This window comes from Excalfactoria chinensis, chromosome 16 (genome assembly GCF_039878825.1).
Source record: "Excalfactoria chinensis isolate bCotChi1 chromosome 16, bCotChi1.hap2, whole genome shotgun sequence".
In the NCBI taxonomy this organism is placed as follows: domain Eukaryota; kingdom Metazoa; phylum Chordata; class Aves; order Galliformes; family Phasianidae; genus Excalfactoria; species Excalfactoria chinensis.
In genome coordinates, this window is record NC_092840.1 from 10,671,782 (window position 1) to 10,697,343 (window position 25,562).

General features: G+C 42.7%; 2 protein-coding genes across 20 annotated transcripts in view; one reads left to right on the forward strand and one right to left on the reverse strand.

Moving 5' to 3' along the window:
* Nucleotides 1–1,632: 1,632 nt before the first annotated feature.
* TANGO2 (transport and golgi organization 2 homolog) lies at nucleotides 1,633–12,297 on the reverse strand. 4 transcript variants are annotated; one of them, XM_072351297.1, is made up of 9 exons: nucleotides 11,897–12,297; nucleotides 9,206–9,323; nucleotides 7,798–7,886; nucleotides 6,891–7,010; nucleotides 6,605–6,719; nucleotides 4,145–4,215; nucleotides 3,009–3,162; nucleotides 2,796–2,900; nucleotides 1,633–2,687 (listed from the first exon to the last, which is right to left on the reverse strand). In XM_072351297.1, the coding sequence occupies exons 2-9, from the start codon at nucleotides 9,259–9,261 to the stop codon at nucleotides 2,567–2,569; spliced, it is 831 nt and encodes a 276-aa protein (XP_072207398.1). In that variant the 5' UTR covers nucleotides 9,262–9,323; nucleotides 11,897–12,297; the 3' UTR covers nucleotides 1,633–2,566. The 4 variants fall into 4 exon arrangements, with proteins under 4 accessions (XP_072207398.1, XP_072207399.1, XP_072207400.1 ...); XM_072351298.1 differs by lacking the exon at nucleotides 11,897–12,297 and adding an exon at nucleotides 11,215–11,394; XM_072351299.1 differs by lacking the exon at nucleotides 11,897–12,297 and adding an exon at nucleotides 11,315–11,365.
* ARVCF (ARVCF delta catenin family member) overlaps nucleotides 12,070–25,562 on the forward strand; it is a 158,024-nt gene continuing 144,531 nt past the window's right edge. For 5 of the 16 annotated variants that reach the window (XR_011905430.1, XM_072351277.1, XM_072351288.1 and 2 more), the window contains exons 1-3: nucleotides 12,404–12,792; nucleotides 13,077–13,146; nucleotides 22,811–22,879. The gene's annotated coding sequence lies outside the window, so the exon portion shown is untranslated. Of the gene's footprint in view, nucleotides 12,173–12,402; nucleotides 12,793–12,834; nucleotides 13,147–22,810; nucleotides 22,880–25,562 lie in introns of those variants that run through there. The other 11 variants (XM_072351295.1, XM_072351296.1, XM_072351282.1 and 8 more) reach the window with 10 other exon arrangements.

Below are 25,562 nucleotides of genomic sequence, written 5' to 3' on the forward strand. Positions count from 1 at the left end.
CTGTCTGCCTGTACTAAAAGCCTACCTGCACTAAAAGCCTGCCTGCACTAAAAGCCTGCCTGCTGCCTTCCTGCGGCCCATCCACCCACTGCTGGCAGCAGCACTAAACTCATCCACACACAGCTACGCTTCCAGCTTCAACTCTCTGCCCACAGGAAGGAACTGAAACTCGCCGACCTCTCGCTTCTCTGGGCTGACTGAACTCTAAGGGAGCTCTCGGTCCCAACCAGGCAGGACAAACAATTGCTGTCAATGCAAAACACTGACAAGTCAATAATGAAAATTACTGCTGGCTCCCTAGATAGTTAATAGGCTGCACTCATTGCAGTGAAAATTAGGTGGAGTCAATGTTCCATTCTCTGAATGACTGTCAGTAACTTCAGTACAAACTGTGCTGTGCCAGCAGTTAAATCTACCGTAAGAATGCTTGAACTCGGCCTACATTACTTCTGTTTTAGTAAAAAAGGGGATTTACCTTCCAAAGACATTCATTATAGAAAAATTAGTATGGCTTATCTTTAAAAACACACTATAAACACTGATCGCTGAGGCATAAAAGAAATTTAAGGTATAAAACAGATGTGGGTATTTTGCAGTATGTATTTTTAAGCAGATGGAAACTATAACGACCAGATTAATGGAGCTCAGGCACTCTAGCTGCAGCCCACAGCGGGCTGTTTTTGTACTCAAAGATCTGGAGCTCTTTAAAAATAGATAAAATTTACATAATATATAGTATTATATATATATATATATATATATATATATATATAATCTTCTTAGTAATGATATTAAGATGCTATTAAGTGTTATCTTTGAATGTGTGCTACTCAGGTGTCCACATACAGTATTCACGTTTTGGCTACATCAGACCGTGAGGAGAAAGCTCTGTAAAAATTAACCCTGAACTTCAGCACGGAGACGCTTCCAAGCAGACCATGTCCCTGGCACCTGGGCATACTGGTCCAGACGTTGGTTCTGTGGTTATTTCCCATCGCCACTCACAACTGAACTACCACACCAAGAGAAACGCTTGCTTTGCATTTTTATGAGAATATATTCTCATAGAGAGGTAAAAGCTCCAGTTATTGAATACTGCTTATAATGTTGCACTACAAGTAGCGTCACTAGTGGCTCCACATATTCTCAGCTTATTATTTAATCTATCTCAATTAACACCTGAAAAGCGACGTGTTTTTTCTTCGCAGAACAGAAGCAATCAATGTGTTTACACCATCTGATAAGTCACTGACTACTGCTGGCTTTGTGCCCGGCAGGGCTGCAATATCAGATGAGATATCCACTGAATACATTTCCTGTCACTAGAGGACAGGCTTGTGAAGCACCTCACTGCTATCAGCATGCACTGCCTTCCTCAGAGGGCACGAAGAACAAGCTCAAAAATAAGGTTTTCATAAAAGTAGATCCAGAACACTTCGCTGAGAATATTGAAGAGTACACTGGTTATCAAATGTATGCTGAAGTCCCATCCATTCAGATTATATTAAATGAGGACTAAAATGCTTTTAAGATCTTACTTAAAGGCCAGCTTACATACTTGCTTGAAGTATTTTGTAAGTCAGTTGCATAATCAACTGCTATTGCAATATTGTTAACGAGATAATCAGGAAACAAGATGTCACAGTACAGGATTTTATTCCTTTCAGAGATAAATAACTCTTAACCTCTACTGAATACAACTGAGCACTGACAACTTAATTTCTTAGTTCTAAAACTAGATTAGAGAGTATTTAAGATCTACTGCTGTGCTGTTTGCAGGTAAACAAAACAAAGAATTCATCCCTCCCCACCCTCTCCAGGCAGAACAACGCGGTGAGGATTTTACATATTAATAAAGCACTTAATGCTACAAAGAAAGCATACATTCACTTTGTGCACACCAGCATCGCTTACAGTATTTCTCTTCCTCTGAATTTTATGCAAGTTTAGTTTTTCTTTAAAACATACTTAAAAGAAAAAAGCCATGACTTGTGTGTTGGGCAAGGACAGCCTTACCCTGGAAGCAGGTGTTACACTGGGTGGCCTCACGATCCCTCTGATCTTATGTTCTATGACTGCTAGACACTGGTTTCAGGCATCATACAGTACTGGTTCTATCCAAGCGAAAAGAAATTTGAGGAATCTGTGAAAAGAAATGGAACTGCAGCTGATTTCCTTTCAATTCCATGTGCAAATGATAAAAACCTAATTTTTAGAGAAAAATGTAGATTGTGAAAGTTAGCTGAAGATGGATTCTGCAGGAAGCTGCATATATTCGCAGCAAATCACAGTATTTTGCTGGGACTTTCCACAGTTTCTTAAGCTTAGATGATAAAACAAAGCCACACCATCAGAAATTTGTTTTAAAGTTGCAACTTAATGTAAAAACAGTAAGAAACTCGGTTTTAAGCAAATGATTTGTGAGACTGATGGCTTATACGACCTGTCTAAACAACTTTTGCTTCTCTTGCTATTTTCTGCTTCCAGAGACTGGCAGAAAACATTTCCTGGAGCTTAACAGCTTGCTTTCATTGCTTTTTTTGCAATGCATTCAAATGGAAAGCTGTTACACGTGCAGTTTGAACTCATAGGTGCTTGTTTTCCACTGGCTGATATCCTCGTTGATCATGGTGCGCTCCGTGAAAGTAACATTTCCTTCTGAATCAATGAGGAGGACAGTGTTTGTCCTGATATAACATGAAGGTAAAGAAATATAAAACACTTAGTAAAGAGTTAACATTTATGGCAACATACATTTGAACTGAGATCCGTTTTGGTCCAGCAGGAAATTTTACCTTGTTCCATAACCTGGGCAACGAACACACACAGCTGCATACTTGTTCAGTATGGGACGTATGTATTCCTTCCCTTGGTCTTCAATTGCAGGGTCAGGTAATTGACTGAAAAAGTTGTAGAAGAAATGATTAATTTTTTTTAATTCTCCATCATATCATCTCTTGCACTAAGCTGTTCTCTATGCAGCTGGCTTCTCAGTATTGTTTTCTTACGGATCTTGATTATTCATCACTGTAAGGAGCTCCTGCACCAAGTCCTCTTTGGAAAGGTCTTGACTTCTGTTGATGACTTCTGTGAAAAGCTGTTTCCCATACTGCAGTTTCTTCCATGGTGTATCCAACAGACAATTACTCAGCCCATATATTCCTACACACGTCCATGTACCAAAGGGAAAAAAAAAAGGCATGTAACTTTATAAAACAATTTAACCTTTTCCCAGACTTTTATGAAATAGCAAAGATTTCCTGCCCAGAGCACAATGCTAACAGAAACATGAGGGTATTGCAGAGCCTAAACACAAAATCACTCTTAATCACTACACATTGTTGGCATTATTTCTATAAAGCAATTCCAGTCCTCCGAGCTTCATACATTATGAAATTCAGCCTCATATCGTACAGAGGTAACACCATAAAAAAGTGACCAGATTTTTGCTTGTGTTAAAGTCTGTTTTGTGCTTATAGTTGTATAAAAATCTAATAGCTGTTCCCAACAATTTATGCCACAACTGGTACAGTCACTATTTGCCTATTGGCAGCAATTCTTTGACTCTTTTAAGCAAGCAAAATAAACCTTTGTAAATTAACACACCCGTCTTCACAACTGTAATCAATCAGCTAAAGCATTCTGCATGTCTCAGTCCAATTCTGTTGGTTTTTGGTGGTGAACACTGGAGTCTCCTATATAGCTGGCAAGCAAAAGGCTAGATTTTAAATATTTTAAGTCACTCTACCTGATTTGAAGATACAAGTTTATTAGTTTTTAAAGCCAACTCTGTCCCTAGGAGGGCACAGTCAAATTACCTCCTTAAATCTGCAAGGTAAGAAGAGTTACCTCTAACTTTGAAAATTCCATTCCTCAAGACAGACCTTTGTCCCCTGATCATAATGAAGTAACGTTCCAGTAATTGCAGTGGAGACTGGAACACTGACAAGGACAGGAGCTGTTACAAACCACTGACTCTTTACTGAGATGTATTAGCAAACGAATTTAAGCATTTATTTTTAAGAACGCAAGGAGAGTCAGCAAAGACAATGCTTAACCAGCCAAAATACTGGAGCAATACGGTTATATTCTGACTCCTTTAAAGTAACAGAGTAGTATTCCAACCTTCTAGATGTAAACTTACCAGGATTTAAGAAAACAGGTTCTGGTCCTCCCTTGTTTCCATAGTAGCAAATTATGTCTCCTTTGGTGGTACTGAAAAATACAAACAAGAATTTCTCCTTGAAAAACCATCAGCTTCTATAGTTGATTACATGCTAATTTCACACAATCTTCCAACACAGCAAGACGTTTCTGTTACTGCTCTGATACTGCAGCCCAGAGATTAACTGATTAATTTAATTACACTCCTCCTCTGAAACAGTATATCACACCACTGTCAAATGTTACCATAAACATTTTTAAACACAGTGGTTGTGCAATTCAGTATAACCCAGAGCTGCTGCACAGAAAGCAGGCAGATATGCTGTAAATATCAGCAAACTCCACCTTCTGAAACAAGAAATATTCTTTGAACTTAAAAGAAAACATCACAAAACTTGCAGTTAAAACTGAATTTGGATTGAGTACCATAAAACATAATAAAGGAGAGATGCCATTTCCAGCTCCTTACCTCTCCATGAGCTAGAAAGACACATCCTAGCCTTGATGCAAATGTACTCTCATGATAACCATGCTGGAAGAAGGCTCGTGTTGCTAAAGTCTGGTGGCCCTGTTCAGGTATTTCAGTTTTACGAGGCCCTGCAACACTGAGGTTCAGTTCACTCTCCCCAAAATCCTCTCTTTAAACATGCCACCTATAAACTGCAGCATCACATGCTCAGATACACCCCTTCCCCACACTGCTTTATTTACACTTCCAATTGGAGTTTCCTCTCCCTTTCACACCACTGTAACAGAGCCAGTCACTGTTGTTACACAATAGATGGATGTGTTAAGAATAGGCTTCAGTCTCTTCTTTGAACAGTAACATGGTTCAACAAAATAACATCAGCTACCATAATGTTCTTCTATTTACATAGAAAAGTAGCTTCCATTTATACACCACATATCCCTCGGGACTATTTCTAAGATGACAGGCCTATATATTTTATAGAAATTGCTTTGCATCATTAACTCTTCAAGAATTCCATTTCACAGAGTATCCAAGGCTAAGGATGTCACAATGGAGAATTAATCAACACAAGCAGCTTTCATAGTGATACCCAGCATGAAATCATGACCTACATCTCCACAAAAGGACTATTCAGCTGAGCTGACAATTCCCTATCACCTTAGCATGGAATAAAGTCCAAAAATAAAAATGGAGCAAACTAAACAGTAACACATGAATTGTTTTAGTAACGTCAATCAAAACCACTTTAACATCACTATGCTAAACAGACTTTACAACTATTAAACATCGCTAAATTGAGGAAAATCAAAACTACTTACTGCTTACTACATTACACGTGTTGAGTATCCTATCTTCTTAAAAACAAAGTAAGACCAATTCTTCCATTATCTTTGAAGTTACTGATAGCCTCCCAACCTATGAAAGGCAGCACTGTGTGGCAGGGAGTACAAGAAATCAAGTCCTCTGACCATGGTAAAAATTAACGTATAGAAAAGGAACAATTCCTGTGAAGTTTCTGGTAGGATAACAAACTCTGTAAAGCAGAGCAGCAATCACGAGCTGCCTGACAAGCTTAGAGATTATTATTCTGAAAGCACCAACTACATGCTTGTTTCTAAGCAGAAAAACACAGAAATATACTCTTATCTCTACAGGCAGCGTATCTGCCTTTATAAATTCAGTTTAGACTTCTGTTATCTGTGAGTTTTATTTCACTTTCCCACCATAAGACCGTAAATTTAAAAATGAAAAATGGTCAGGCAGAATTCGAAATAAAAACCTTTCTTAAGGAAACGACGAAGCCACACAAAACAGTAGAAAGGAAGCAGCAACCAACTATACTTACATCAAAGAGGGGAGGTAGGATGGGACTCTGACATTAATATCAGCCTAGCAGCTCTCAGCTGTTCTAATCCTGCCACAGCATGCCACCCAGCAGGAAGAATGAAAGGTAGGATGGGGGGATACTTGCTTGCCTAGCCCACAAAGACACAGCAGTTTCAACTTCTGTTCTAATGCTGCAATACTGATCTCTGTCACAGTGGCTCACCAGCCACAACTTGAGGTTAGAGTAGCTGTACGTAAACTGCATGGAAAAGCAATAAACCATCAACTCCAAGTTTTTGGATGGAATTTCCTTTGTCATTTTCCAGTATAGGATTTTTGGTTGTTCCTGTTTATTTTTTCAAGGCAGGAAACCTGAAGGATATAGAAAATATAAATGCAAACCAATACCAGCACTAGTAAGCAATAGTTACAATACAAGGTAGCCATCCAGAATTTGAAAGATGAAAAAACAAAGGAAATTACAACTGGACTAACACTGGGCTCTTATCTGCCAACAAGCAAAAGAAACTGAAGTGAGAGCTCCTCTTGTGACAGGCTTCTACATTATTATATTCATGTGCTAACAAATACATGTACTTCACTACTATCTTTCTGCTTTGACACTGAAGTTTGTAGACTTACTTCAAGTCAGCTGCTAATAAATTAAATCCATTATAAAGATGTCCTTCTACTGAAACTTTCTTCAAGTAAGAGTAACAGTCCAGATCTGAAGTCAAGAAGTTCGTTACAAGAGCACCTAAGAAAGAAATACACAGAGCAACTTGACCAGCTTACTAACCCACAGGGCTTGGTAAAACAAACAATACCACAGGAGATATCTTCCACCAACAGAATGTAACAGTAAGCAAAAAATAAACTTTCCTTCATAAACATATAAATAAAAAATATAGATAATACCCTTTCGTACCTCTTCCTTTGGCATTTTTGTCAGTCGTTGGCTGCATGTAGTTTGTCAGGGCTGCCATCCTGCCTTTCTTACTGATTCCCAGCCACGTCCCACCTTCTTTTCCCTCCTCCATATCCAGACCTAACAAAATAAGCGAGAATTAGGCTATTATATTCATACATACAGTCAGAGATGACAAAGGTGTAAGAGAAAGTTCAGGGCTCTTCAGTTTTTGGGGTAATTCTTTGTTTTTTAATTACTGCATCACAAGGGAAGCAGCACCCAGAATGTCTGGCACAGCACTGGAATGTCAGGCAGAGCTTGAGAAGTAAGGGAGCTGCAGTGCAGTGGGAGTCATTTATCCTCACAGCTCTCCCTGCCAATGACAACAACATGCAATGTGTGACAATAACATCTGTGACTCCGCAAACACTGTTGGCTATCTTGGATCTAAGCACTGCTTTGTCTACCCAAGCTTCATTGCTGTTTCTGAAAAAAAGGGAAAAAGGAAAACCAGACAATTGCATAACTACATTTCACTGACCTGATGGTAGACAAAATCTAATAAACTAATGGGTCAATAACTAAAACCGCTATGTGGCCAATAAATTACTGATAAGAAACTAGAAGGATGCCACTTCCTTGAGGTTAGTTTTAATGATTTCCAGCCAATAGTACAGACAGTGAGTCTGTAGAGTAACTAATTCCATCTATTTAAGAAAGCATTTTGGTGTATCTGCCAAAGCTCAAGTAATTGTTTGTGATGGACAAACATATTACTGTATTTCCATTGCACTGCTCAGCCTAAAGCCAGTTAAAAAGAGAACTGGGAGGAAAACCACTACATGATATTAAACTGCAAATAAGACAATAACAGCACAACTCACCTTCTACATGGAGTAACAAGGAATACAAGAACATGACATACCGCTCAGGATTTCATTGCTGCTGTCCCAAAAATCTGCTGACTTGGATGGTCTGCTGTAAAACTCATCTCTATTAGCTGCTAGAATGAGCCTGTAGAACACAAGAGTAGCAAGGTACGTAGATAGAAATAGGAATTTTATAGCAGAGAATAACCGAATATCTTTTGCTGCAGCAACAGTTCATTGTAAGTATTAAACTACCTTTTATCTCAGCATCTCACTTTTATCAGCACAGAAGCTGAATGGCAGCTAACCACAGCCTTCTCTCACACTGCCCAAGACATTTAACAAATCCATCTCACTGCATAAAAGAGGCACACATCCATGTCAAAGGACAGAAAAACGCTTGCAAAGCAAGAGATGGAGTCAAGACTAAAAAGCAATCTTAGAATTCTCCAGCACCTGGAGCTTAAAAAGACAACAACAAAAAAACACCAAGGAACTCTAAAGGTAACTCGCAGGTTACAGGAAGTTTATCAGAAGCTTCTTCTCTTCAGTTAGGGACACACAGCCACAGTGTTTTTTTAATTTAACTTGAACAATTAGAGCACTGTTACGTGGTAGAGAGATACAATACTTCGTCTGAAAGTACCCAGCACAGAGATCGACCTGATAGCCTCCAAGGCCCACCCTGACAGAAATCCATTTGATTAACGAAGAGAAGACAGCACACTCAACAATACAGAGATGCAGAGGGAAAAAACATGCTTTTCTGCAACAGCCAAGAAGTAGTTGGGGGTAGGGAGACTGTTCCCCTTTGCTTTTTGGGTTTCTTTTCCCCCCCATGTAATTTTTTCCCCCCTTCTCCATTTTGTTTTTGTAGGTATGGTTGCTTGCATCATCTCTGAACAGAAGAAAAAAGATGTGAGCTTCCTTGCAGCAAACAAGCTGTAGGAAGCCCCTGAGGCTGCTCAGTCAGAAGACAGGCAGATGTTACAAGAAATATGCACCTGAAAACTGCTGCTGAATGAAATACATCATTTATTTCTTAGTAAGGACGTTTCACCCCACAGTCACCCCGTACTCAAAGTGTTTTGCCACCCTTCGTATAACCAGCTAAACAAGACCGATCTTAAACAACACATAAGCAGGAAATAACTCCCGGAATGTTTTCTGTCACCACTTTGTCTGGCTTCCTCTGTTGTTCATTGGGAAATGGGGCCGTAGGAGGCATCACAAAGTTGGAGACGTAGCTCAGCACGATGTTTGTGAAGTGGCTCAAATACCAGCGGCACAGGAAAAAGACCAGTTCTTCCTAGTGAAGTGAACACTATTTGTGGTTCCTAAATACTATGAAGTGGGAAATATTTGACCATGCTGGAAAAAGTCCAACTCTCATTTGCCATTCAAACACAGGCTACAAGAAATCGTACCCAAAATACAGAACAGGCCTCATTGAGCCAGCTTTACCTGTATGCATTTTTTGAAACCGGCCGAGGGTCAAATTTGAACAGAATGATGCACATTGACGAATGATTAAGTCTCGTTTTTCCTACCAAAGCTCAGCGCAAGGTCATCCTGTCACAGCCTACGGAGAAAACGCAGATCATCTATTATGCCACAGATCACAGGAAGAGAACCTCACCTCTAGGCAAACTTACAGACTGCAGTGCTCATATCCACGCTTACTGAAAAACTAGTTTAAATACATTTTGGACACCAACATACAAAAAGCCAAGCAAATATAACATGGAAGCTGAAGAGTCATTCTTGGACTTTAATGAATTACAATAGTCAATTCTCATCCAAGAGAGGCAGCGTTCAAAAACTCTTGTCTAACACACGAGATTTCAGTGACTGCCTTCCTTCCTTACTGCGCATTCTCATCTCACTGACTCAACCTTGGTTCTCTTTTCCTTATATCATTCCAATTACCTCAATGCTTTTTTTACTTTATATGTAGCTTGACAAGAAACCACTGCTACTGCTCGTTACAGCAGACAAAGCAGTAAGACACGATGATTGCAGAGATCTTTCATTGAACACCTTCACACACGTCTATACTCACATAAAAGATGGTGTTGCAATCACTGCAAAAAACATACTGCCCTCCAAATAATGGGCTTCCATAACAACCAGTTTTATTATTCCTTGTCAACGGACCAACAGTTTTCAAGCATGAAATGATGGCAACAATCTCCTCTATTTCTTTGTTTCTAGCCTGCTATCCATCTTACGTCTAACACTCACAAACCAGCCTGACAAAAACCAACAAACATGCCATAATTAAGCATTCTGCTCCAAAGGGCACTGCTGGATTGGAATGACATTGAAATAACTGCCATTCTTATGCTGTGCTGCTGCCCTGGGTCAGACAGCAGTGTGCTGTTTTATCAGCTCTAATGTTCTGCTAAAAGCCCGAGCAGAGACTGCCAGGAGGAGGCAGTGGTTAGAGGAGGCAACAGGGACCAAATGGTGATAGATTATGGATGTTCTTTTCATAGGGCTGTACCATCATCTGGCTGATTAGAAGCAATCAATTCTCAGTTTGGCATAAAACCACCTTACCTTTAAGATCTCCCAACAGCAGCCTTTGAAAAATGAACTCATTTGTTATGTATTTTGTTTTCCCAAACGAAGTGCCATAAATAACGTCAGTTACCACAGCAATCTCAAATGCCTCTCAACTGAACCAAGTCTGAAAGACAGCCTGAAGATCATTAGTCACTGATCTCCGACGGGTTCTGTAGCACAATAACTCACAGTCAGAGTCTAAACTGGTTTTCTGCTTCTTTCCAATTTGTTTACAGGAAACTGAGCACCATATTCCTCAAAAGCTCATGAAAGAAGAGAGCTGGATGGATATTCTTTCAGTATGGCAATGAGTTCTCCATACCGAACTATGAGATGTTGAAAACAAGAGATGGTCAATTGCTTTTTTAAAGTAATTTTTTTCCCCCCCACTTGCAACCAGCAAAGCATGACAGCTGGTTCACAGCACAGGTAGCAGGGCTGGAAGCGAGGTACAGATGAGAGGGAAGAGATGGATGCTGCCATGCCAGCTCTCGGGCTGCTGTGTGCAAAGACTGCTCATGAGGAATGCAGGGCTGGTAACCTCATGTCCCATTTTCTCCCCTGCAGGCCCAGGGCTTTAGTTTCCTCACTTCCTAGGGAGGAACCAGAAGCAGAAAACAATTCCCCATTCCTTACTCTCAGGAGACACCAGTAAACAGACAGTGCAAATGCTCTGCAGAGCACACCATACCCACACCATACCCACCCGCTCGTGATCTATTTCAGCACACACACAGTTCTCAGCAGGAGAAACACACCAGATAACTTTTTAGCCGCCTGGCTTATATTAACAAGCCCCGATAAGGAAAACGGCACACACACTACAGTGACGCGTATAACCACAGCCGAGCCGCGAGGCACGGCCGTGCGCAGGTAGCGCCCAGCAGCCCCAAAGCGGGCCCTACCGGACAGCCGCGGCTCACAGCTCGGCAGCCCCGGGGCAGCGGCTTCTGGGGCAGCCGGTTCCGGGGAGGCGCTTCCCGAGGCCGCGACCGCCGCGCTCACCCGGCGGGCACGGAGGACACCAGCACAGCCGGCAGCGCCACTTCCGGGAGCGCGGCGAGTTTCAGGCGACGCCCGCCCCGATTACCTGAGGGAGCCCCGCCCCCCGCGGCCTATTGGACAACGGATCCCCCGCCTCTCCTCCTCGAGCCGCCATTGGCTGGCTCCCGCGCCCCTCAGGGCGGGCGCTGAGGGCCGTTGGCGCGCAGGTGACCGCGGTTTTCCCGCCGCCCTATTGGTGACTCCTTCACGGCTGGGAACGGGCAGGGAAATTAAGGGCGCTGTGTGGTAACGCCTCCAGAGGAAGAGCGGGAAGGCCGGGATTGCTCTCCTTTACGAGTAATAAACACCGTATATGCAAGAGACTAAGCGTTAATGGAAAGAAAAGACCTTCTAGGGGTGTACGAGTATGCGATGTGGCCTTGAGGCAAAACCTCTCATCTCGAGACGTGCCGGTCCCGCGGCACTAAACGCATCGTCCCCACAGCCCTGCGGCGGGACGGCAGCGCTGACCTGCCCCAAGGCCGCGAAGGTCTGCTGACCGGGAGCACCGCAGAACACCACAGAGCACCGCAGAACACTCACCCGCCACTCACTGTGCACTCCCAGCCTCTCGTCAGACCCCGCTGACGGCGGCACAGCGCTCGGGGCAGCTCCGGGTCGCCATCCCCGTCTGTGGGCGGTGACGGGAGACCTTTCGGCACGGCCGGACGGGCAGCTCACGTGACGGAGCCACCTGACGCGGCATTAAATCATCCCAGCCCAATGAAAGCGGACGAGCTCACGGCTCCGCTGCGGTCGACGCGTCACCCCGCGCGGTCCTCGCCCCGCACCCGCGGAGGAGCCGCGCGCTCTGGCGGGGTGAGCGCCGCACAACGCGCCTCAGCGCAGCCTGCCGCCCTCCGCCGCGAGGGCGTGCCGTACTGTACTGTACTGTGCCGTGCCGTGCCGCTCGGACGGCCGGCCCCGTCGGCCAACGCGGTTTGCGGCGGCCAGCCGGGAGCGGAGGGAGCCAATGAGGTTTTGGTTGCTGAGCGCGAGCGCGGAGGAAGCGGCCAATAGGAAAATTCGCGGCTGCTGGCGGCGCGCGCCGGTTCGCGCGGCGGCTGCGGAGGGGCAGCGCGAGGCCGGGCCCGTGGCGGGAGCGCGAGCGCGGGGCCGCCCCCTCAGAGCCGCGCACGTCGCCGCGCCGCCTGTGGGGCGGGAGGGGGGCGCTTCTCTTCTCCCCCCCTTCGGCGCGAACGCCGCGGAATGATAATGCCCCGATTAAGGGAATAAAGAGTGGACGGACGGCGGCGGCGCGGCCCGGGGCCCGCGCGAGGGGCCGCGGCCGGAGGCGCTCCGCAGGCGGTCGCTTATTTTCGATGCGGCTTCGGAAGGGCGCGCGTCTGTCAGCGCCGCCCTCGGAGCTGCGCGCGGAGCCGGCAGCGAGCTGCAGAAACGGCCCGCGCCGCTGACGGCAGCCGAAATCCTCCTCGGAGGTACGAGAGAGAGAGAGAAGGGTGAAGGGTCCCCGCCACCTCCCCCGGGGGTACGGACGGTCCGGTGCTTTGTAGACAGGAACGGGCGGGGGGGAGGCCGGCCCCGAGCCGCCGCGCCGGGTGAGGAGGCGGCGAGGCCCGCGGTGTCCCGGGGGAATGCGCGGGGCGGTGCGGGCTGCGCTGCGGGGCCGGCGCTGCGGGGGTGCTGCTCTGCCCGGCTCCTGCCGAGCGCTCCGCTGAAGAGCGACGTTTGTGTTTTCCCTTCCCTCGGCCGCACCGCGAAGTCGGCGGCAGCCAGGAACGTCAGCCGAGGGCAGAGGAGCGGGAGAAGGCGGCGGAGACGGTGAGCGGATGGTGAGCGGATGGCGGGGCTGGGCGGCGGACGGGATCCGGGAGCGGTCCGGGGGGTGCGGCGCGTCTGGGGAGGATTTTGCGTCGCGATTGCGGAGCAGCCTTCTTTGTTCGCCCAAGATCGGCGCTTGGGGTCTCACGGCGCGCCTCGCTTCGTTGCGGGGTACGCGGGGAGGAGCTGATGTACACGAACGGATAAAGCCGCATCTGCTGGCCGCGCAGCCGAGCAGCCCCTCACCAAACCGCGCTGTGACGGGCGGCTCTTGTCATGGAGAGGCGGCATCGCTCGGGCTGTTTGCGGCCAGCGTGCGAGATGGCTCTGTGGCAGAGACCGAACAGAACCGACCTGTTCCTGCACAGACGTGAATCCGCCACAAACTTAAGAGCCAAAGTTCGGTGGTTTCCTTCTTTGCTTTCTCCTTTTCCCTTTCTTTCATTTCCCTGTAGCACTGCATGATTGAAATCTAATGCTTGCAGAACTTGGACACAACTCTTTAAAATGCTCGCTTCAAGCACACCCATAGTAAGGACTGTCGCTGTCCTTTTGTTTTTCAGATGTACGCTTCTTTGTGCATGTGGAAGGGGTAATTCTTATACGCCCTCTGCATTGTACTGAGTGCTGCTGTGCCTTAGGCAGGTCACAGTACAGCGTGAGATTCCTAGCATGTAATAAAATCCTTGGCTGATAAATTTAAGTCAAGTGAGGACCTGCTTCGATGCTGGTAATGCCGGTGTGAGTTTATGTGCTTAACAGCACTGTTTGCATTGGTGAGAATCTTTATAGTAAGAATCGTGGTTCTACATGATGGAGTTGTGGCATTGCTTGCTGTACCTCCCTGCGATGAAGTGCTGCAGGCTGCATTAAGTACATCGCTCCTCCAGTATCCATAATTCTCAACATATGTTGTTTACAAATTGGAGGAGGGCTGTGTGGTGCAGCACTCAGCTGAAATTGTGGTGGCTTCAGGAATGTGACTGCAATAGAGAAAACTGCAGCTTGACGTTAAATCTGCTTGGGAAGGGCTGTTTTGTTCTGTTCAGTAAAGCAGGGCATACCCAGCGGTTGGAGTAACTGAAAGGGCTGAGTGGCACCGAAGAAATAAGTTGTGAACTCTGCAGTGCCTGTCATCACACAAGCTGCTGGGATGGATGGCTGCTCCATTTATTTTAAGCAACCTCTCTGTAAACGCTTGTCTAAAATATTTAAATTACATGCTCCATTAGGCAAATGGGTTTATCTTCCCTTTGCTTGGCTAAAGGAATGTATTAGGAGCGCGAGGTTTAGAAGAACAATGCTGTCACAGTGCATACCTACACTGCGTACTTTATCTTCGTGTATTGTCCGAAGGTGCTTAGAATGAATTTTATTTGACATGTGATCTTTACAAAGATTTTTATCGTCTGCCATAGTTGTGTCAATGTGAGGAACTGCCGTTCCATGACTGTAACCTGCCCTCGGATTTGACCTGGTATTTAGCTGGGATTGGTGACAATTTTTTACCTTCTCTGATTCTCATCTGTTCATTTAAAATCGCTGCAGCGGCTTTTAGTCTCTGAAGTTCTTTAATATGGAAAGAACTGCTAACAGTTGCAAAGGGAGAGACGTTCCCATTCTATTCAGTCAGGATGTTGCATAGAAAGGGCGCAATTCCTGCCGTGTACTTTGTGCAAACATATTTTGTACAAACTGCCATTTAGAGTAGGTGTCCTATCATGCAGACCATCTGCATACATGTTAGTTATATAAAACTAAGCTGCTGTATGTGCTTTTATGCAATACAACACATGACTTCTGCAGCGCTTTTGGTATTGCCAGAATTGATGCGTTGTGAGGGAAAGCCATTAAGAGTTCTGTGGCACCAGGTTCATCATTTGTTGCTCTGAATATTTTACTATGTGAGCATGAAGCGCTGGAACTAACGCTGTAAACAAACGCTGAAGCAGCCAAGTGCGAGATGACGTTTAGCTTCAGTCTTCACGTTTGAACACACTGACTGTGTTTTTTTCTTAATGGCCATCAGAGTGATCATCAAAGGTGAAAGGTTAGGTCAGCTGTGTGACTTTCTTGCTGGTGTCTGTGGAGGAGAGAGGAAAAAAGCCACTTCTAGAGTTGATTCAATATGGATCGGAAAAGGATTTCTAGGATTCAGTAAGATTAGTCGGACGTTCTGTGAGTCATCTGAAACTGGGCGATTTCCTTCCACTTTTTTGATTTTTAAGGATTAAAATCCTCACTTGTTTTTTTCTTTTTTTAAGCAGTTCTTAGCAGTGCTTAATGAAATAGTTTAGTTTTCCCTTGGCTAATTTGTGTCAAACAAACAAGGCCACCATCCTGTGGTGAAAGTTTTTTGCTCCCTGTTGGTGCTTTTTGCTGCTGCCTACTTCTTCTTTCCTTCTGATCCAAAACATGCTGTAAGGCCGCTGTGGGTTCTCTGCATTGGCATTCTAGAAGTCTACATCTTCTGCACTAGTCTTTTTAAATTGTATTCATTTAAAACAGTATGCAGGGGAAATAAGTTGCCTGATGCTTTTATGGTTCTGTTTTTTTTCTTCTTTTTTCCCCTCAATGCCATAAGAATAGGTGACTCAATTAAGTCATAGCCAGTCTTTTGAAATGCTGGAAGCCAGGCTTACTGCAGCCATGTGTTCAAGAATTAGCATTTTTGGCATATATACATGGAATCATTTAATAGTGGGCAGCATCTATTATTCATCATTAATTTGTACACACTACATCAAACAAAATGGCATTTGAAAGTAGTGATTAAACTCATTGATTGCCATGGTGTTTTGGAATACTCTGACATTCTGACCTATCAAAGCACGTGCTTCTCTAGAACGTCAGTAACTTGGGAGTAGCAAATGTGCAAGAGACCTACTAGAAATGTAAGTATGGGTGGGATTATGAAACATTTTAATCTCCTGTAGAGGAGATTTCAGTTTGGTTAATGAAGCTCCTGCCTGGTTCCTCAGAGAACGAGGCTGAACACATCCTGGAATAGCTGCCATGACTGGGACATGCAGCCATTGAAACAAACTGCCTCTTTGTGGGAATTCTGACTCTTAGCTCAGCAAGGCTCCTGAAACGACTGGATTTATTTATTTTCACTGATTTATTTATTCAGATTCTTTAAAAGTCGATACGGTCCTTTTACCATTTTTTTTTTTTTTTTTTTGCTCTGGAGTTGTATTTTTGTCATCCAGCCTATGTAAAACTGATGGAAATGTCACGACAAATAGAAGCCATATCTGAGGTTGGTTTTAGGAGGTTGGCCACAATGAATATAAAGGAATCTGCTTAATTATATCACAAATTGTTTACCTGATACTGCCAAGAACCTGTTAGAAGAGTTTTGCTTCTTTGTGAGCAGAAAAGCTGCCACTCCATGGCAGGATCTGGGTTTAGCATCATTATTTTCTAAGCTTTTTTTCTTATTTCTGCTGCTGTGAAAACAACAACCACTTTTCTTTTAATACCCAAGAAAAAGTTGTCTCAATTGTTTGCTGTAAAGAAGCCTAAACTGAGCAACCTTTGTTGCAGTGCAGAGTTAATGAAACTAGAGTTATTCTAGCCAGTAATTTATTGCTTATATTTCATCTGCTCCAGTGGTCTCATTTTTACCCCTGAGTCCTAAGTGTCGAAGTGTGCCTCCTCCGTTATGGTAAACATGCTGTGTTCAATTTACAGGGTGGTAAAATGCAAGTGACTGCTTTTCAGGACAGTGATGGAAGTGTTGCACTCAGGTTTTCTCTGGGCTGTTCCAGTAGCTGAGGGACTGTGTTGCAGTGTTTAATCTACGGAGGGCTGAACGTATGTAATGATGTTGGGTTAACTTATTTTTGTGGACTTTAAATTAAAAGATAGTAATGATTTGATAGTATGCAGAGCAGCGGAGGTTACAGAGATTCCCCAGCGCACGCTGGGTTGCAGAGTGACTATAAAAGTGGTCTGTCTCTGAGGTTACAACTTTTGCTGAGATAATAGGTGCGTCAATTAGATACTTGAGTTAGAGAGGGCGGTCGCTTCAAGATGCAAATGAAAACAGGAAGGAGGTGGACAAGCTGCAGTCTGCAGGGAAGTTTTGTACCTGTTGATCAGTGAAATGACAACAGCTACCCATAACGTTTTGATTTGGTTTCAGATGTAAGCAAGTGTACCCAGTAATGGTCCTGAGGTATGAAAAGCATGGGTTTGTTACGTGTAGTGCTTCTAAATTGAAGAATTTTCCGGTAGGTTTAAGACGGTCTCTTCTTCTGCCTGAATAAATATCCCATCTGCCTTTATTCTATTGAAGTAATGTCAAGTGGAGTATCACACATGAATCCTAACTTAAACTGGCAGCATTCTGCTTCTTCATGCCACAGGCTGGGTCATACCATGCTGGTATAACTTCTCCACGTACTGGCAGCCTGATGGTTCTTTAATTCAGTGTGACAATACAAGTAGTGGGTTATTGACAGCAGCTGAAGTGAGACCATTATGACTGTAATCGATAACATACCTACATGGAATAACAACTACTACCAGGGACATATTTCGTATTGATTCCAGAATTTATGCTGTTTGCACTACCCCCAGCTTGCTCCTTCCATAATTTATGTAATAAAAATCTCTACTTTAGAGAAGCTGTTAGTAAGTTAAATACCAAAAAATGATGACATGATGAATTCAAGATGTAAATTACATATTGAAGATTTTACTATAAGCAGAAATAGTGCTAGCTAAATTCCTGTGGGTTCTGATTCAGGACCAAGGCACTTCCTTACTGTAGGCTGAAAGATAATGGAAGTGAAAAACCATTTTCCTTCTCCCAAGGCAGTATTTAGAGGTGGAGGTAAGATGTTTTTAATGTGATTTGACAGTGGAATTCTACTGAATTGTCATCCCTAAGTTTGGTAGGAGTCCTTTACCAGGAACAGTTATCCTTATTGCAGTTCTTAAACTGCAATGCAATTTTCTCTTAATACTGAAATGTATTCCTGTCTCTCACTAACTGAGGCACGTATTTTAAAAGCTTGATTCTATCTTCTGATTCTCTAAGCCTAAAGCCGGTAAAAATTGAAGAGAGAGTGCAGATTATTATCAGGAAATGGGTAATGAGAATATTCCTTAAAAGTAATACCTGGCTTTGTGGGGATACTTGCTGAATCTCTTCCTTGCTACATCTCTATTCATCGTGTTGATTAGGTGACTAGCTGCGAGTCCAGTGGAAAATTACTGCACATGTATGTTGATTTAAAACCTTTATTAGGTTTGAAGTGCAATAAAACTTTAACAGTGCATCACAAATAATCTTGGCGTGTGAAGCCTATATAAATCTTCCAATGTAATTGCTTATGCAGATTGATGTATATTGCAAATCTGGATTTGAATGCCAGACAAAAGTAAAATGTGGGACTGTGGCGTGTGCTAGCTGCCTGGATACTCAGCCTTCTATTTCTGGTGGCGTTATCATCTTTATATCCAAATATATCTGCAGTTTGTCAACAGGTGTAATCTCAGTGTAGACTGAAGAAATATCCATGTCTTCAGGTTTGCTGTTAATCAGATTATTAAATGAAGCCCTAATTCTTGGTGAACTTGTGGATTTTATTCATCGCCGTTTATGCCATTTTAGTGGTGTTGTTGCTTTGTTCTAGAAGACTTTTGGTATTCAAATACCTTTGTGTATTTCTGTGATATTAACTACTGGAATTCATAGGATTTGGGAGATTTTGGATCACAAGGTGAACATGAAAATCTTATGGCCTTTTTCAGCATGCATGTTTAAAATTGCGCTTGGTTTTGAAGGCATTTAGTTCCCAACCTGAGTAGAGTAATTCAGAGATGCCTGGAAAGTCAGGGTTTCAGAATATGAAGTTTCCACTGATACTATTGTAAACTGCATAATGAAGCCCAGTCTCCACTCCAGATTCAATAATGCAGAGGATATTGAACATCCACACTTGCTTCAGGCTGTGTAGTGGACTATATTGCCCACAATTAAACAGATGAATGCACAAATAAGGATAGGCATCCCTCTAAACAGTTCTGTCTATATTTAGCAAATTCTTCTCATTTCCCACTCTGTAGGAGGGTACTGATGTCGGTAACTTTAACGTTGGCCGGTAGAACTGTGAGCGTTTTGAGCCCTGTCTTATAGTATGTTTTACTTTCCCGTGTTATTTTGGCCTTGTATTCTCTCTGTTTCTTTTTGGTGTCCTTTTAGATGCAAGAGGTTTGCATAAATAAAACCATTTATTGGCTCTTTATTGTATCTGGCTTTTGAGGTACAGGCGCAGTACCTGTGGAATGATGAATAACCACTACTGTGTTTTACTCTGTTAAACAAATTGGCTACTGATCCCAGCAATGAAAGAGCTTACAGGTGCCAAATGCAGTTCTGTCTGCTGCAATAAAACAGCTGGAGAAGGAGGCTGTAGGCTAGAGATTTAGCATGCTGTGTGATTGTGCTGCATGGATCCAGCAATGATGCAGAGTGCTAGGCCGGAGGGAAAAAGCTTTTTAGTCTTTCGAGTGTAGTTTGTCACAGTACCACAGAAGAGGGGAAAGACTAATGAGGATTGCAGAACAAACACAACAGTTTCCTGTTGAAATCTATGGCAAAGCAGCTGGTTGTGCAAAAGAGAGATTTCTTTTAATTTTTGCTTTCTGCAACCAAAATTGTTGGTATCTTCAAAGATGAATTTTAAAGAACAGAGCGATTGTTTCAGAAGGGTGAAGTTTGAGCTGCAGTCTGTAGGAAAAAATCATCTTCCAGGAACTTTGGGCTTCGGTTAAGTCATGATGTAGAGATTTCAGAAGCTTTACTGTCAGTATAGTTGCTCAGCTAAGAGAATAAGAATTGCAGTGTCTTATTTAAATCAGAGCTTTATGCTCTCTGTAGATCTATTAAGGATATCTGCATGTAGGCTACAGTGTGTACTGCTACACAGAATGTAATTGTGTACCATTCTGAGGCTGTTGTGAAAGGAATCAATACCCTTTGCTTTGCTTTTCATTACTGAAGGCATCTGAAATGTTGACCAACTTTATCTTACTTGTGTCAAAGGGATCACAGAGGCCTTACGTACACACCATTCGACCTGCTAGCACAGCTTTCAAAGAGCTGCCAGGCTTAGACTGTCACTTGCTTTCTGACTTGATGAACTGAAATCTAATTAGGAGGATCCTACACTGCAGATGTATATCACAGGTGCACGCAGTGTGAGGAGTCCGGAATGAAAGTAATGGTTTTAAAAAGGACCCCAGAGTGGTCCTCCTTATTTTAGAGTTCCAGATTGATTATTTAGTGACCGGTAGCTGCACAGATGACAAATATTTACAGCGAGTTGGCAAATTCTAATGGGGAAAAGAATTCTCTCAGGATATTTCATTCTACTGAATGTAAAACAGGAAAGGAATTATGCGTAAATGTACGAGTTGCATCATTGTGGTATTAATCATTGGGTACTCTTTTGTCTTATCTTTACACCAGCGCAGTTTGACTCAGTATACCTGAATTATGTGTTTTAAGAGAACTGTCAATAGGATTGGCTGTTCTTTGGGAAATATTTGGCATTTCTCTGCCTGCTAACACAGTCCTTCTTACAGCAGATGTCACCTGGGGCTTTTCTAATGAAGAAAGAACCCAGTACCGAACTTGTGTATTCTTGTCGCTTCACGTGAACTCGAGTGGCTGATTTCTGATAAAAATGTCAAGGTTGAGTTTATTCAGGTTTCTCCCAGTTCCAACTCAGAATGCGCTCTCACTTGTGTTTTGGAGGCAAGTTAAGTGCAGGTTCTTCATGAGAAGTTAGGTATGTCTTTGGTAGAATGAACTTGAAAGAAACTTATACGGCGTGTGGAGCACCAAGACAAAATCCAGCTGGTTGAGAGTAGGTGTAGTATCCAGGAGAAAAATATGTGCATGTTTTGTGTGTCCTTGGCTGACTGGGGAACTCAGAGCACTCACTGGAAGACGAAGGAATCCAGCTCTCTGCATTATTGGACCCAGAGGCCATACTGTGTCATTACTAATGCATGCAGGCACGTTCAATAAAATTCATGGTTATACATCTCATTGTCATCTGCAGAGCTCACTGATTTAAGTAGCTCCCACCAATACTGAATACTGCAACAGGCAGCGTGGTGTGATGTGCCAGTAGGAACTAAGTGAAGAGTCATGTTTCAATTGAACATTGAGAGGAAAAAAATTACTCTAAGGGTGAACAACCATTGGAACAGGTTGTCCAGAGAGTCTGTGGAGATTTCCTTGAGATTTTCAAAACCTGACTGAGAAGACTGTGACTTGCTTAGGTTGACTCGGATTTTAAGAGGGAGCTTGGATTAGGGGGTCTCTATGGGACCCTTTGTGTATCGATCACTCTGCCTAAGAAAAGGGTCCCATGCAACTGCCTCTCTTTTTGTTTGTTGCTGCTTTTACACATTTCAGTCTCCCTTAACCAGTGTAGTTGTATCCGCTGAGATTATACCTTAAGCTCCAACTTTTAGTTGGAATTTTAAAGGTTTTAACACATTTATTTAAATTTGAAGGCTTCTGCTCTTGCTGCATGCAGCTGGTTTCAAAGCACATTGAATATAATCTTCTAACGGGTTTGGGCCTTATGACAAGATGCACATTTCTTCTGTGATTTTGTTTCTATTTGGTATTGTGTTCTTGGTGAGTAATACTTGCAGTGGCTTTTCTACTAAACCACGTTAGTAACAGCAGCAGGAAGCTGTAGTTAGCTCAGCTGGAACATTTTTGTCTCTAGGGTTCTTGTTATTGCATTGAGAGTAAGAAATAACTGCCTGCTTATCTTTGTAGTATTTTGATTCCATTCTTCCACTCATCCCCTTTTCTTGTTCAGTGTTATTTTATTGGTTAGGTTTAAGGCAGATGCTAGGAATAGTAAATCCAATTTGATTATAAGAGATACTGCTTGGCGCTGGCATGTTTGTGACTAGGAAGATGAAAACAATGGGCAGTAAATATTTTGGACAAGCTGAAAGAAGTTGCTAAAATCATTCGTTATTATTTTGTCTGTTAGGCTGTATAAACCAAACAAATCATTTCCTCTCATCTGTGCATGTTTTTGAACAGCCTCAGAGCTGTTCTGATGCTGTTTGGAGCTGTATTTTTGCTCAGCACTCACTGCTTTTTGTTGACATATTTCACGTTCCCATCCCTTATGTTGGTAAGTGCAGTCCTCCTAGGATGTGGTGCTGGGACAGTCCTGCAACTGAAGGTCTGTGCTTTTCATCTCTGCAATTGGACTACATGAGAGTGCCTCAAGGACGTGTTTGTAATGCTGGAATAAAGGTGCTTAGCCTTTGCTTAAAATCCTGTACTGTGAGACTGGGTTACCCAACGAGCGTGTTTTACTCATCTCATGGGGATGAGGCCTGAGTTGTTAAATCTGTGGCAGCAAAATGAAACAGTTTTGGAACCAGGTCATCATTTTCAGCATCAGTAGCAGGTCATACCCTTGTCAGCCAGCATTGGCTCAGTGTAATGTTCCAGTCAGAACCGTCTGTGTGATGCCTGGAGTTGTTCTCTAAGAGTCCTTCACCCTTTGTTTGGAACTGCTGATAGCAGTGCCCCACTGTTCAGATCAACAAGCTGTTAGTCACTTGGTTACACAGTTTTTACTCAGAGTTTGATCAGTTTCTTCTTTTTTTCAGAAATATCCATAACTTTGGTTTCTGCTTTATGGACAACGGAAGGGACCGAACAACTCACTGAAAAGAGTGGTAAGAGCCAGAATTTCATTACATTGACTTCTTTTATTAGCAACATATACTCATGGCTACCAAACTGGGAGGCATAATGGTTACTAATTTAGTTCTTCTTGCTGCTTACTGTTCTAGACAGTCTCACAATTGTCACTCTTCAGAGACAGTGAAGTGTTGAAAGACTCACTCAGTTTTTTTTTAATAATAGTCTCCAGTAGCTTTATTCAAACAGTAGGGTTATTGAACTGTGTGCCTAAGATATGCAAGACTTTTAATTAGTCTGCTTGGCAAACTATCATACAAGAACAGTTGCCTATGTAGCCAAAGTGCAGGCTAATTAAGTATATATAATATAGCCTCCCAAACTTCATAAAAGGACCTTTGCAAAACGTTTTGTTCTACTGCTGTCCTGCTTTTAAGGCAAGAGATCTGGCTTCCAGAGTCTTAACAGCTTGCTCTCAGCCACTCTAAGCATTTGTGTTCATTTGTACTATCAGATTCATCTGAGGTGTGCCATACATTCTCAGAATGATGATGCTTTCAATTTATTGCCCATCAGCCATGGAGATCACCGGGTAATTCCTTTACAAGTGCAACTTATAGGCTCAGATTGCTTGTATGTATTTATATAATACAAAATAGAACTGAGTTTTTCACAAGCCATAGGCGTCTCTGAAAAGCTGGAGCCGTTTGGAACTGTTCCTATTCTTGCAAAGGTCAGCAGAAGAATTTCTGTGGCTTTTAGTGAGAGTAGCATTATACTGTCTGAGTGGGAAGAATCTTTGCCTTCTCTCTAAAATAGCTTACAATCATCTCTAGGGTGGAGTTACATGAAATCTAAGTAACTGCTGTTCTGTTTGATTATGAAATCTTTTGGGAAGTGCAAGGTGTGACACAAAAGTAGCATTTTAACCTATAAATGATTGCAGTTTAAAAAAAAATAAAGCCTATGCTGAGTAATTTTAGAAAGGAATTTCCCTTTCATGTAGTGTATATCATATGTGGATGCTAATCAGTCCCTTCCATATGCAGCTCTCAGGAGCTATTTTTATCTGGTATATCTGGCACCAAATCTATTTATTTTGAATTTAAACTAGTACTATTGTTTCTGCATGCTGTAACTTGCAAATTAACTCTGAGTTACTCCGTGTTGAATGCTTGAGAGTTTACCTCTTCTCTTGATTATCTTGCTAATGACTGCACAAGCTTCTCAGATTTGCAGCTGTGTCCTAATTTTGCCTTCGTTATTATCTGTTATTCTGGTGCCTTCAGTGATGTTGAATGGTTTCAAGGACTGTTGAATACTTATGTACAATATACATGCCTTTAATTTCATTTATTTCTGTTAGAATTACTTTGAATGATTTTGTAACTCCTAATTAAAAGTGGTTAATTAATAGAAAATGTAGGGGGATTTACCTTGGTGCTGCTTATGACCTGGCATGGTTTGTCCATGACTTGTGGTATGGACAGCTTTAGAGCTGAACTTGTGTTAACCTGCATGAGGCAATCACAAGGCGCTGTGATTTTGTGGAGACGATGCCTGGGTTCATGTGTGCCTTCTCTGAACCCCATTTGTGCTGTAAGCTGTCCTGACTGGGATGCAGTGAAGCAGAGAGCATAGGGGGGAATGCCAAGTCTGTCATACAGTTCCCATTGCTGCAGGAGCACTGTGACTCATGTGATTGTGAATTAGTCCATTTATGCTGCTGTTAAATGGAACTGGAGTTCTTTGAACTCTGTCACAGCAGTCAGCTATAGGCACTGTGTGCATGTGGGTACTTAGTAATGTGTCAGAAAAGTCGCACACCTATGCATACAAGTATTGAAAACAAATACTTGTCATCCTCACAGAATGTGCTTTCATTTTGGTTAAATATGCATTTTAACTTCTTGAGATCTTCTGCTGCCGTATTCTTATTAGCCATGCTGGATTTCATTACGTTGATTGAATTGGGAGATTAAAAGTTTAGGATTTAATCCACACTTCTGTAGCTGGAGTCATGGTGGCCCTTCTTAGTATTTGTTCAATGCTGTTGGAAACATCTCTGGTAAAATTGGCCTGGTCTGTTAAAACTACAATGAATAAAACTTCAAGACCCAACCTCTTGATTTACATTTCTTACAGCAACATATAATAGAACTGGCAAGACATAAATGCTAGATGAATTTTCTCTTTACTTAGCTGCATTAAAATCCTTTCCAAGCAGATAAAGGAGATTTAGTTGTTGAGAAGAATTAAACAATAAGTATAAAGCATTATTTAGAAATGGCTTTGAAAAATATCAGATTCTTATCTTTCCCTCTTTAGAGACATATCCACTTCAATTAACTTTCAGTTCCAGAACTGATAGAGATGCAGTTGAGATGCAGCCATTTTTCACCAGCTGCACCATGTACCACATAACAGCTTTTAATAGCTTTTTTTTAGGTATTAAAAAGTATACTTCATGAAAAGTGACAGGCAATTATGTTTGCCTTTGCTGCTGCTCTCTGCAATTGTGGTATTATTTTTCTGTTGTAAATATTTTGAAATTATCCTGGAGAAAAAAGCTTCGTGTTAAATATTGACTGAATGTTGCCTTGTTTTTTTTCTCTCCTCCCCAAAAGCTTTTTTGCTGGGTACAAAGTGTTGACTAGAACAGCAAGGATGTTCCTGGAGCAAGTCTTCAAAACCTGACTTGTCAGCTTGAGTTGCACC